Below are 13,884 nucleotides of genomic sequence, written 5' to 3' on the forward strand. Positions count from 1 at the left end.
ATACTATTGAGCGCGGCTATTCTGGACAAGGAGTCTGGAGAAGTAAGTTTGCGGGAGCTGACAATATAGCACTGTGCAGCAGCCATTGCCTTACGCATGCACGGTGTTGTGAAACTTGTTTGTTTGGCCAAGGATGATCATGATGTAGGGTGGTGCGCCGATGAATAACCGCATCAGTGCACACTTGAATCAGTGTCACCTCTTAGAGGGAATAATTTGCACCTGAAAATCCAGTGAGCATGTATTTGATCAATCATCTTATAAGGCAGGCAGGCATAGTGGGATGGTCAAAGACCATGATTGAGAAACAGAGGGTACCAGGTTCAAGTCCTGCTTGGAAGCGGAAGGAATTTTTCCAGCCGTGCTGTGACCCCCAGCTAATTGGGAACTCGTGGCCTGGCACGAGGGTAACATGGATGCAGTTAATGGGATTTCGGTCTTTGACCACTTTGTGGTGGGTCTGATCTACTCACCTCCCACCGCTTAGGAGCTGCATCTGCGCCTTGATCCTAGAGGGTGGTGGTGTTCCTACGGATGCGGACTCCAGCCGAGTCTAACGCGAACCGTGAAAGAAAAATTGAATTAATCTTGTACTTCGAAGTATTTGCGTGACTGAATCAGTTCTTTCCTCAGGCTGTGCCATGTCAGTTTTTCTGTATAATACTCATGGACTGATATAATTATTGTGTGTGTCCTACTGGTGTCCTGACAGAAAGAGGCACTGTACCCCCAGCTTTACTCTGCACTCCGCTCCATTGTCACATCGCTTATGTACAAGGCATACTGTGGGCTCAATGGGTGAGTCTCTCTCTCTTCATCTATCTATCTGTCCGTCCGTCCTTCCGTCCATCTGTCTGTACGTCTTTCTCCGTCTCTGGCTCTGTGTTTGCATTCATTCCACCAGAAGGTTATGGTGTTCTGGATGGAGACAATATGAACTAACAACGCAGCACTTGATCACATTGTAATTGACCCCCCCCCCCATCTCTCCCATGGTGACATTGTTTGACTTCTGAAATGGCGAAAAGGCACAGGTTGGGGTGTTGTCTTGCTTCGTGCTTCTTTCAATACAACATGTATCAGCAGGTTCATCGCCCCGTTCCAATGCATAGGATCGTGTGTATAAGTAGTACATGTAGATGTAATGGTGTTGCGCAGTATAGCCACACTAGAAGTAGAATAATTGCCCTTGACTACTGCTGCTTACTAAGGGCGCGTTCGTATTGTCTTCATCAACTGTTCAAACAAATTTTATAAAGGGATTAGTTGAGGCGTCCCATTAGAACGGTTTCTATCATTTTCAGAGTTTTTCAGTGGAATTGTCATGGCGATGATGACGTCCGATCAGATCGACCATCTCCACGTACTACGTGACGTAGCTATTCCAAACTCTTCGAAACTAATCCACCTCTCCCATCGGATGAGGTTGTGGAGTTCCGAGGAGTTTCGAGGAGCTTCGTTTTTCTGCAGAGGCCAATAAGGCCACCTCTTAAGACAAACGAAACTCCTCGAAAAGTCAAAGAGTGACAATTCGAACGCGCCCTTAGTCTGATGGGGATAGAATGTTTTGTTGGGACATAGTTGAAGAGTGCTGAGGATGTGTGTGTTTGTGTGGGGCATGTGCTTTTATCTACTTTCAGAGCGCTTGCTGAGCAGCACAGACAGCATTCGTTGCCTGCTTCAGAACATGAGTAAGTGAAGGTTTTTTTAATGTTCGCAACTTTCTCATTCCACGTCTTCCTTGTGTTTGAGCCGCAGCTATGTGATGGTGCTTCTGCCTGAAGTGGCTGACAAAGTCTTGGCAAGCACATAATGACCTCCCACACAGCACCTAGTCCAGTTAGGTTCTGGAAAGGACGGTTGAACGCAGGTTATCCCCACAGCAGGAGATGGACATGACACTGATGGCCAAATTTGATCACTGATTCAAGCCATACTCCTGTTCTACAACCTGGTTCTGTGTTCCTCTTCTGTTGTAATGCATTCGGCCACCGGCCGTCATCTAGCGTGCTTGGAGAGCTAGATATTTATATGGCGTTATTGTCTCCACTCCATGTAATGTATGCTATGATGTGCGTGCTCAGCGTTGAGAAACACCGGCAACTGCTAGCAGCGGAGGTTGTTCAGCTCTTCTGCTTGGTCCCGGCGTTCTTTGACCTCCTCAGCACAGACACAGGTAGGGTGTTGCTAACGCTCCACTCCCCGTAAATGTTAATTTTGATAAAGATGAGGACATGTAGCAGGACAGTCTTGGGTTCCAGGCAGTCAACACCTGAAGTTTCAAGTTGCTTTTGCTAGCTGGTTACATCTGAGAAAATATTCATGTGACGGAAGAACTGATGCAGTGAGTAACAGTAACAATGAGAATGAAGGTGTTGTACGTTATTTTGGGTACGTTATAATGCCTGTGGCACTTCTGGTTGTGGTAAGGTGTGGTGGGCGACTGAGCTCTGCTCGGCTAACCGGAGTGTGTACCTGTTAGCGGTGAGCACAGCATTATGTCCTCAGGCCACTTGGCGGCAGTTTGCATACAACCTGGGCCGTCAGCAGGGGATAGTCTCTTCCATTATGGTCAGACTGATTTGAACATGTTCACAGGACAATATTTCTGACGCCATCAAAGTAAAGCCCTGTGTGCCGTTTGGTCTTCCTTGCTGATTCTCCAGGCATTTTGGATCTTGCCATGGTTGCGACGGGTGATGGAGACTTGTTTGAAAACATCTCTGCCCTGCAGGAGGAGCTGGCATGGGAAAAGGTAAACTAGGAGTTGCATCATGTATAATACCAAGAGTACATAACCCCTCAGAGTGTGCAACGCCTGATCCAGCTCTGCATAGGGTCTTGGTCGAGCGGAATCGGATCTTCTGATGTCATGCGTACACTCCACACCAGCGCAAGGCCGGTCTCGAGGCAGGGCACCATTCTTTGATCCAAGAGTACCCGCGACTCCCCGGGTTCCCCTCAGATGTGTACGGTATTATGACGCAAAGATCCGATTCCGCTCGACCAAGACCCTATGCAGAGCTGGATCAGGCGTTGCACACTCTGGGGGTTATGTACTCTTGATAATACTGAGTCGCACAAGCTCACACTGTACAACATGCCCTAACCGCACGCCCTTGGTGCAGTGGAAACTGTCCTGATATGACAGGATTGCGCTTGATCCAGGGATGCACGTTCGATCCACAGCACTTTGGTGCATGAAAATTTGGCCGGTCAATATAGGATTCCGCTTGGTACAGGGTCGGGCAAACACAAGTTTTACTGTACTAACACGAGTCATACTGAAAAGAAGAACAAGAGCATGTAATCAGCTGCTTGGGCCGGGGTTTGAATCTTCACATTAATAATTGCTCCACTCCATCAAAGAAATAGGTACTCCCACATGAATAATGCAAGTCCTACATAACGTTGCCAAGAGTCAATAAGCCAACACGAGTCTTCAACTCTGCATATGGGTCAACGACTAATGAGTTCTAATTACTTGAAGTACTATATGATGAAGGTACAGCCTCCAATGAAGACCCATTTCGTACAAAGGCATAGGTTCAAGTGGAGGGAGGTTGAAAACATATGAAAAAAGACGTTTGTAATACATGCAGACAGTGTCAGGGGCATAGCAGCCTGTCCCGCCGGTCCAGCTTTGGCCGGACCACTTAAAAAAAAACACAATAGAGAGGTTAAGATGCACGTTATTTCCGACGTGACGCGCAATTTAACGTCAAATTTGGCGTAAAACTCCTAATTAAGAGTCGACGTGAGCTGCAGGTCACTCGCGTTGTTTTTTCGACGTGCGAGCCAAATAACGCGAGCTAAACTTTCGCGTCGCGTCAGAAATAACGTGCATCTTAACCTTTCTAATGCCCAAAGTGCCCAGAATGCAGGATTTTGCACCCTGATTTCAAAATGTTCCCTCGGGACACCCCACGCACCTCCGACCCCCTTCCAGCCGGAGCACCTCCAACAGCGGTGCTACGCGCCTGTGTGCACATCACCAAATGACATCATCTTTTAGGACTTTTGCAGTAGAGCAGTATGGCGTGTAATGCAACTGTGCATGTACGCATGGCTCACCATGGTGTATGATGCGCACACAGAAAACTTGAATCTCATCTCACAGCATTTCCCAGGTCTCCATTATACGTCCTTCTCCATATGGGTGGGGTGCATTTGCTGCTTGCAAAGGGTGTGCAGAGAAACATGACCTAGTCACTTTCGCTCGTTTCCTTTTGTAGGTGATCGGTTATCGGATGTTTTCGATCACGTTACATGCAGCACATACCACATGTTCTCAAGAAAGCGCATACCGAATGGGTAATTTCTGACGGGAGAATAGGAAATTCTGCCTTCACTTCGGAATGGGTGGAATAGGTTTCCGTAGATTCTGACAACGGAATCTGTGCAATCTGTGCAATCTGTGCAATCTGTGCAATCGAACGGTGTATGCACTGTAGGGAATCCTAGAATGGACGGAACTGCGGGTAATCGAAAGCGGCTAATGAGTGCACGTACTAACATGTCATTCCACTGAAGCATTGGTGGTTCAGTGGTAGAATCCTCGCCTGCCACGCGGGGGGCCCGGGTTCGATTCCCGGCCAATGCATTTTTTTAATTTTTTTTATCTTGACCCACCCCGATCCTTATCCCGTTTGGTATTTGTGCATCCGCCGCGAGTAGCCATGAGCGGCTATTTTGACAAGGGCAACAAAGCACCTCGTGGACGGCCAAGGTTGACACTGGCCACAAGTCTGGTCGCTCAGCTGAATAAGCTGGGTGTGCCAATGAAGACCATGGAAGACCTTTCCAGGTGCCGACAACAAGCAGCAGACAAGACAGACTGGAAGAAACTGTGCAGCTCGACACCCGAGGAGAAATCAGTATCAGCAGCTACTACACCTAGCTGATGATGCCCACAAGACAGAAGCGGAAAACACTAAATTTCTTTATTTAGTGCTCTACTACGCGAAATGTGCTATTATTATTATTATTATTATTATTATTATTATTATTATTATTATTATTATTATTATTATTATTATTATTATTATTATTATTATTATTATTATTATTATTATTATTATTATTATTATTATTATTATTATTATTATTATTATTATTATTATTATTATTATTATTATTATTATTATTATTATTATTATTATTATTATTATTATTATTATTATTATTATTATTATTATTATTATTATTATTATTATTATTATTATTATTATTATTATTATTATTATTATTATTATTATTATTATTATTATTATTATTATTATTATTATTATTATTATTATTATTATTATTATTATTATTATTATTATTATTATTATTATTGTAGAAGAGAAAAGGACATATGGATACGAGTTAAGAGTAACTCTCCATCACTGTAACATGATACTTTATACAGTCAGAAAGTGCAATAACTAGGCACAAAACTGACAGAGTACTGAAACATTCGACGTCCTGACACCTAGCTTCAACACATCTCCGTAGCGCTAACCGACAGCCTTCCAACTTGGAAGGTTCAAGGTTATGGAAAGACCAAAGAGGGGAAGGCAAGCGCAACGAAAGCGAGCAAAAGCTACAGTCCCAACGGAACAAAGAATGTCGATTGTTACTGGACGATGACGAGACCAGTACGATATTTGACAAAGCGGTCTAACTACAATTCGAAGCAGCAAAGCAGCACACCACCCAACTTGGGTGGGTCATAAATATCAAAGATAAGTAAAGAAAGGGAAGCTTTGCGAAAACGAATTGTACAAGCCGAAAGCCAAACTCCTACAGTACTCCTCATGCATGACATTGTGATGGACTAGTTGACTACAAAACAAGTTGTTTCACACGACGTACGTTTCGCATTATTATTATTATTATTATTATTATTATTGTGGAAGAGAAAAGGACATATGGATACGAGTTAAGAGTAACTCTCCATCACTGTAACATGATACTATATACAGTCAGAAAGTGCAATAACTAGGCACAAAACTGACAGAGTACTGAAACATTCGACGTCCTGACACCTAGCTTCAACACATCTCCGTAGCGCTAACCGACAGCCTTCCAACTTGGAAGGTTCAAGGTTAAGGAAAAGACCAAAGAGGGGAAGGCAAGCGCAACGAAAACGAGCAAAAGCTACAGTCCCAACGGAACAAAGAATGTCGATTGTTACTGGACGATGACGAGACCTTGAACCTTCCAAGTTGGAAGGCTGTCGGTTAGCGCTACGGAGATGTGTTGAAGCTAGGTGTCAGGACGTCGAATGTTTCAGTACTCTGTCAGTTTTGTGCCTAGTTATTGTCAGGACGTCGAATGTTTCAGTACTCTGTCAGTTTTGTGCCTAGTTATTGCACTTTCTGACTGTATATAGTATCATGTTACAGTGATGGAGAGTTACTCTTAACTCGTATCCATATGTCCTTTTCTCTTCCACATTTATTTATGGCTCAACATCCGAGTTTCAAATTATTATTATTATTATTATTATTATTATTATTATTATTATTATTATTATTATTATTATTATTATTTGTCAGAAAGGTTTGCTCCCCACACCGGAGCACTACTTCGTATTATTATTATTATTATTATTATTATTATTATTATTACTCATAAAAAGGACACACTTCAGGCTCATTACAAACATCTTGAAAGTTTTTGTCTTCACAAGTATACTTTCAAGCCTTCTCATCAGGTGAAATACAGGCAAGGGAAAAGGAACAGGAACAGTGGATTAAATACAGTAAGAAGGTGGTAAAACAGCGCAAAAAGAAAGAAAGAAAGAAAGAAGATAGCTAAAGTAAACAGCGAAAATTGCAGAATTGTAGAATGTTGCAACCCGTTTTAGAATTATACAGTCGGTATGTAGTTCGCGATAGTTTTCAATTTGTCGATATTCTGCGCGACCACTCCTTCCCCGATACCTATGTTATGTGCTCTTACGATGTTGTTAGTCTGTTCACAAATGTCCCTTTGGATAAAGTCATTGATATTTGCTGCGAAACGCTATATCATCGCTCACTATGTCCGCCTGGCGAGTTACGTGAAGATTCGTTCCGCGAAATGATCCGCTTGGTAACGTCAGGTGTGGAGTTTTCCTTTGATGGTGTCATGTATCGACAGATTGATGGTGTTGCTATGGGTTCGCCCCTTGGTCCTGTTTTGGCAAATATATTTGTTGGTTATTACGAATGTCAGATTCCGGTTAGTTTGATGCCCCCATTGTATGTGAGATTTGTCGATGATTCTTTCTCGTATTTTCAGTCTGAGGCTCAGTGCCTCCAATTTCGTGATCTGCTGAGGAAGGTTGTTGATGGTATGTTGGATTTCACGTGTGAATTTGAGGAGTCAGATCGTCTACCTTTTCTTGATGTGCTCGTTGAGAAGTCAATTGATGGTGGTGTTGTCACGTCGGTCTATCGCAAGCCTACGTTCACTGGCTTGTACATTGTTTGGGATTCGTTTTGCGCGACACTGTATAAGATCAATTTGTTGCGTAATTTGGTGGATCGTGCACGTCGCCTTTGTTCGTCTTCAAGGTTGGAGCAGGAGTTGGAGAAGTTACGTGCGCTTTTTCGTCTCAATGGATACCCCGAGTCTGTTATTGTGAAGTATGTAACTGAGACCAGTCCAAAGAAGAATGCTGAAGTTTCCACTAATCCAGTATACCTATGTTTACCGTGGAAGGGCGAGTCAGTATCACGTATGGTTCAGCGTCGGGTTAAGTCTGCCGTGGAGTCCAATTACCATAATGTTCATATTCGCTTCATCTACTCCACGGTGCGTGCGTTCACGGTGAGGAAGGACGTCCTACCTACAGGCCAATTATCCAAGTTGATTTATCACTTCGAGTGTCGGCAATGTGAGAGCCGATATGTAGGTAGGACTCTTCAACATCTGGACGCACGCATCCGACAACACGCACCGCTACACCTTATTCCACAACACGCACGATCCACACGACCACGGAGGGGACGTCCAGCAAAGAATCATCCTGGTACAAGATGGTCCAACGCAGCGGCATCAACACCAAGCAACGTCACCTCACAATTAACTAGACCACCAGAAAAACAACCGGACAAGACACCTACGTGCGTGGCAGTGACAGGAACCGCATCAACCAGAAGAATGACAAGATCGGCAACGGCGGCGATGGCAGCGACTAAAGCACAGACAGAGGCAACGGCTAGGGTCCACTCGACTAGCCATGTGAAATCGGATGTGTCCACCGCACATGCTGATTGTTCTGATGTTAGTTCTGATAAGTATGAGTCGTCCATTGCTAGTCATTTGTTTGAGCATCCTGATTGTCGTGCTGTGTATTCGGATGATTGTTTTTCGATTGTGTCACGTGTACGCAGTGCTAGATTGCTGAATGTTTTGGAAGCTGTATACATCCACACAAGGAAACCCAACCTTTGCAAGCAGAAACAAATCAAATTCACACTTAGGCTGTTAGGTAGGTCGTCAAAACCTCGTTAGTTACATGTATGTCCAGTGGTTGTCTCTTGTTGTCGCACTACATGTCGCGCTTATTGAGTTTTCTCGCATTTGCACCTTTGTGTCATTATTGCAATTTTCGCTGTTTACTTTAGCTATCTTCTTTCTTTCTTTCTTTCTTTTTGCGCTGTTTTACCACCTTCTTACTGTATTTAATCCACTGTTCCTGTTCCTTTTCCCTTGCCTGTATTTCACCTGATGAGAAGGCTTGAAAGTATACTTGTGAAGACAAAAACTTTCAAGATGTTTGTAATGAGCCTGAAGTGTGTCCTTTTTATGAGTATTATCGCATTTTTGTCTCAGAGGAAACTGTTTACCTATTATTATTATTATTATTATTATTATTATTATTATTATTATTATTATTATTATTATTATTATTATTATTATTATTATTATTATGACGACTTTATTCACTCCCAAAGCAGAAAAAGAAAGCTTGAAAGGAGGCATGAAGCACAGCACCGGGATCCATATGACCCAAGGGTGAAGCACCAATCAATGAAGATAAAAGAAAATCCTGAACCAAATTTTGATAAACTTCATGAGAGAAAAATTCAACTATACCAACTTCGATACTCACATAAAATCACAGTCATGTATAACAGAACTACTCAAGTAGTAAACACCCATGCTGCACATGGGACACTCCAAGCAAGACAAACTCAGACGAGATAAAACGGCATATGCAGAGAAAGACAATACATGACTGGAGGCATATGGCAGAAATTCACGCCTCTCGGCTCGTCACACAGCGCATGATGCACCACAATCATAAAACACACAGACTGAGACACATCGAGACATTACGGGCAGGCTAACATAAGGTCAACCGACCGTTCCGACCATGCCACTCTCCCATCCATGACCAGTCACCGACCGCACAATTCTCAGGGTGCCCAGAATAGCACATTGCTGCAGCCGCTGGATCACGGACGCGTGGAGCCCAAGGCTTAAGATGTGGCTGCGGCTCGTTCCTGACACACCACCCAGAGCACCAATGATAACTGGAACAATAGTTATCTTTTTGTTCCAGATCCTCCTCAGCTCTGCTGCCAAGGGCAGGTATTATTATTATTATTATTATTATTATTATTATTATTATTATTATTATTATTATTATTATTATTATTATTATTATTATTATTATTATTATTATTATTATTATTTTTTTTTTTTTTTTTTTTTTTTTTTTTTTTTTTTGGGGGGGGACAAACTGGTTTATTATGTACTATTATGTGAGATGAAATAAAACAGGAAAGGGCACAGGCCCTGATACGTGCAAGGGATAGCAATCAACCTTGCACATGTGTTCTAAATACATGTAAATGTAAATGCAAAACAATTAAAAACAAAAACACAAACAATGAGCAATAACTTCAGGACTGGGCACAAGTCCTAAACCAGTAAAAGGTGCAAGAGATAATAATCAACCTTGCGATTATTATTATTATTATTATTATTATTATTATTATTATTATTATTATTATTATTATTATTATTATTATTATTATTATGGCAATAAGTAGGACGAGCTGAAGCGACATGTGGACTACTTTATTAACAATGTAAGCGATGGAGACGATGCAAGAAACAACCTAAAGGGTAAGGAAAAATACATGTAAGAAGAAAAAGGGCAATGGAAAAAAAAGATGATTCGAACAAGTTTTCGTACAACACTCTTCAGGAATCACCGTTGTACTAAAGAACAAAATGAGAACAAAGGAAATAATATAGCAATCAAGGTAGGGTGACACGATACAATGACAGCACTAGAATATCGAGGTGCGATTTCTCACAAAAGTGTGCAGAAAACAAGGGTATACAAGTAAGAACTAAGCGTGACAAGTGTGTATCAGCAACAAAAAACAAAAACAAAAAAAGTGAGAACGAATGATAATAATAACAATAATAAACAAGAAGGTGACAAAACACATTTAGGCACAAGTGGCAACAACGTTGCCACACTACACAACAGAACATTATTTGAACAATTTTAGGGTAATAACACTATCTTTCTGGACACACAAATTCGGCTTATGAATGCGCTGACAAACAGCTTCCAAAACTTGTAACTGCAAAAGATAACCATGACGAGCACGGCACAAAACAGAAAAACAGGAATCAGAATAAGTACGACAACAGTCAGTACTAGAAACCAAATGATTGTATACTGAAGACTTGTTATTACGAGACGGACGCACACAATCTCGACTCACGCGCACACCCTCACACTCCCTCTCACCCTCACTCAGCTCACCTTCTCCCTCACTGTCCGAATCAGAACCTGCTCCGTCATCCACCGCGGTTTGACTCTCCTCCTCACTTGCATCGTCCTGCGTCTCACCTTCACCACCCACGCCAACCCTGAATGCCGTTGCCTTCACGTCAGTCGTCGTCCTTTCCGATTGTTTCCTTTGTATTTTTACCGTGAATTCATAGGTCCGGTTGTAATCTGCTGTAGATCTCCGTGGTCTGTCATTTGCTGCTTTGTTTTGTGGATTAGTTGTTGTTGTTGTTGTTGGATGTGAACCTGGTGTTGTTGTTGGATGTGAAGCTGGTGTTGTTGTTGCCGCCATGGTTGTTGGTCTTTCTGTTGAATCCAGCTCTGGTTCCGGTGGGACAAATCGACCACCACGGGTGCTCCCCACCAACACAGACCTCGAAGGAGGAGGGTCAGGGGGAGGCAGAGGTGCTGTCACCACTCGAGGCACAGCCCCATGCAAAGCACCCAGAGGCACAGTAAGCAGCAGGCCGAGCTCGATTTCCTTCGATCTGTTTTCTTGAAGAATGGCTACCCGGAATTCTTGTTGCGTAAGTTTCTGTCCATGGAGCAGAAACCGAAATCGGTGCTGATTGGTCCACCTCGCTGTCCCGTCTATCTATGTTTGCCATGGAAGGGGCAGGAATCGATCAAAGTGTGTCACGCAGTCAAGTCTATCGTCCGTCGTACTTATTACGCAGTACATTTTGTGCCAGTCTTCACAACAATGCGTGCGTTCACGGTGCGGAAGGACGTCCTACCAACCCTCCACCTCAGTCATGTTATCTACAACTTCGAATGCCGACATTGTGCTAGTCGGTATGTTGGTAGGACTGTTCAGCACCTGAACGCACGTATCAAACAACACACTCCACTTCACATCCTTCCACCCAGTGCGCAATCTGAGAGGCCCAAACGCGGGAGGCCTAGGAAAAACCCATCACCTAGACGGCAGGATAGTTCCCTGCCGCTGTCTGCCGCTCCCCCTCTGACATCTGTGTTGGACGGGCTGGAGCTTGGCAGCTCTTTGGAGGTGCGTGCGGAACCGCCACTGGTGCAGCCCTCGGGTGTGCCTAAGTCTGTGCCTCTGGGTGCTTTGCATGGGGCTGTGCCTCGAGTGGTGACAGCACCTCTGCCTCCCCCTGACCCTCCTCCTTCGAGGTCTGTGTTGGTGGGGAGCACCCGTGGTGGTCGATTTGTCCCACCGGAACCAGAGCTGGATTCAACAGAAAGACCAACAACCATGGCGGCAACAACAACACCAGCTTCACATCCAACAACAACACCAGGTTCACATCCAACAACAACAACAACAACTAATCCACAAAACAAAGCAGCAAATGACAGACCACGGAGATCTACAGCAGATTACAACCGGACCTATGAATTCACGGTAAAAATACAAAGGAAACAATCGGAAAGGACGACGACTGACGTGAAGGCAACGGCATTCAGGGTTGGCGTGGGTGGTGAAGGTGAGACGCAGGACGATGCAAGTGAGGAGGAGAGTCAAACCGCGGTGGATGACGGAGCAGGTTCTGATTCGGACAGTGAGGGAGAAGGTGAGCTGAGTGAGGGTGAGAGGGAGTGTGAGGGTGTGCGCGTGAGTCGAGATTGTGTGCGTCCGTCTCGTAATAACAAGTCTTCAGTATACAATCATTTGGTTTCTAGTACTGACTGTTGTCGTACTTATTCTGATTCCTGTTTTTCTGTTTTGTGCCGTGCTCGTCATGGTTATCTTTTGCAGTTACAAGTTTTGGAAGCTGTTTGTCAGCGCATTCATAAGCCGAATTTGTGTGTCCAGAAAGATAGTGTTATTACCCTAAAATTGTTCAAATAATGTTCTGTTGTGTAGTGTGGCAACGTTGTTGCCACTTGTGCCTAAATGTGTTTTGTCACCTTCTTGTTTATTATTGTTATTATTATCATTCGTTCTCACTTTTTTTGTTTTTGTTTTTTGTTGCTGATACACACTTGTCACGCTTAGTTCTTACTTGTATACCCTTGTTTTCTGCACACTTTTGTGAGAAATCGCACCTCGATATTCTAGTGCTGTCATTGTATCGTGTCACCCTACCTTGATTGCTATATTATTTCCTTTGTTCTCATTTTGTTCTTTAGTACAACGGTGATTCCTGAAGAGTGTTGTACGAAAACTTGTTCGAATCATCTTTTTTTTCCATTGCCCTTTTTCTTCTTACATGTATTTTTCCTTACCCTTTAGGTTGTTTCTTGCATCGTCTCCATCGCTTACATTGTTAATAAAGTAGTCCACATGTCGCTTCAGCTCGTCCTACTTATTGCCATATTAAAATTATTGTCTCCTCGTCGAATTTTTAAATTATTATTATTATTATTATTATTATTTAAATAATCGACGCGGAGACAACAATTTTATAATAGCTATAAAGAAAACAAATTCTGCTGTCATCGCCACACTACAACAAAGTCATGAAGGTTTACCAAAATCGATTTTCTTGTCACAATCATCAGTGGAAAGCCGTGACTGAAGAATAACCATGCCAAATTAATAATTTATATACATTCAATAATGTGTTACGAGAACAAAACAAAGTGCTAAAAATAGAATGAGGGAAGGTGAGACAATAGAAGTAAAGCGAGAGCTAAGTGCAACAGGGGTGAGGAACTAATTGCAACGCTAGAACTATGTAGTGAGACAAACAATCATGCTGTGCACCTACGAAAACAATCTTAACGCAACTACATGTTTCTTCTGCTTACAAAGATCAGGCTTATGCAAACGAATACAAACAGCCTCAAGTACTTTCAACTGACTAGCGTACCGTGCACGACAAAGAACAGAAAAACTAAAATCATCATACACCTGCAGACACTTAGGGTGAGACAACAGATGAAGAAAAACGGCAGACTTCTTACGATCACAATCACCATCCGATTCCTCGTCTCCACCAACCGCAACCTCGTCCCCCGTCTCATCTTCCAACTCATCCTCAGTGTCGTCCTCCGTGTCATTCTCCTCATCACCACCGATCGGTCCCAGGCTCGCTTCACGTTGCTGAACCTCTGTTCGTTGACTCCTCCTTTGATCTTGATGGTAATTTGTTACCATTGTTGTTGTTGTCATTGTTGTT

The 13,884-nt window shown here is 43.1% G+C and overlaps 1 protein-coding gene and 1 non-coding gene across 2 annotated transcripts in view; both read left to right on the plus strand.

Moving 5' to 3' along the window:
• LOC135817560 (uncharacterized) overlaps positions 1–13,884 on the plus strand; it is a 53,048-nt gene that overhangs the window by 18,209 nt on the left and 20,955 nt on the right. The window contains exons 12-16 of the mRNA XM_065330771.1: positions 1–42; positions 713–798; positions 1,641–1,691; positions 2,085–2,176; positions 2,667–2,755. The exon at positions 1–42 is cut by the window's left edge and continues 61 nt beyond it. Of these exons, the coding sequence (XP_065186843.1) occupies positions 1–42; positions 713–798; positions 1,641–1,691; positions 2,085–2,176; positions 2,667–2,755 (360 nt within the window). The remainder of the gene's footprint in view (positions 43–712; positions 799–1,640; positions 1,692–2,084; positions 2,177–2,666; positions 2,756–13,884) is intronic.
• On the plus strand, positions 4,533–4,603 carry Trnag-gcc (transfer RNA glycine (anticodon GCC)). Its single transcript has one exon. It is a non-coding gene; the product is annotated as a tRNA-Gly (tRNA).

This window comes from Sycon ciliatum, chromosome 5 (assembly GCF_964019385.1).
Source record: "Sycon ciliatum chromosome 5, ocSycCili1.1, whole genome shotgun sequence".
Lineage (NCBI taxonomy): Eukaryota > Metazoa > Porifera > Calcarea > Leucosolenida > Sycettidae > Sycon > Sycon ciliatum.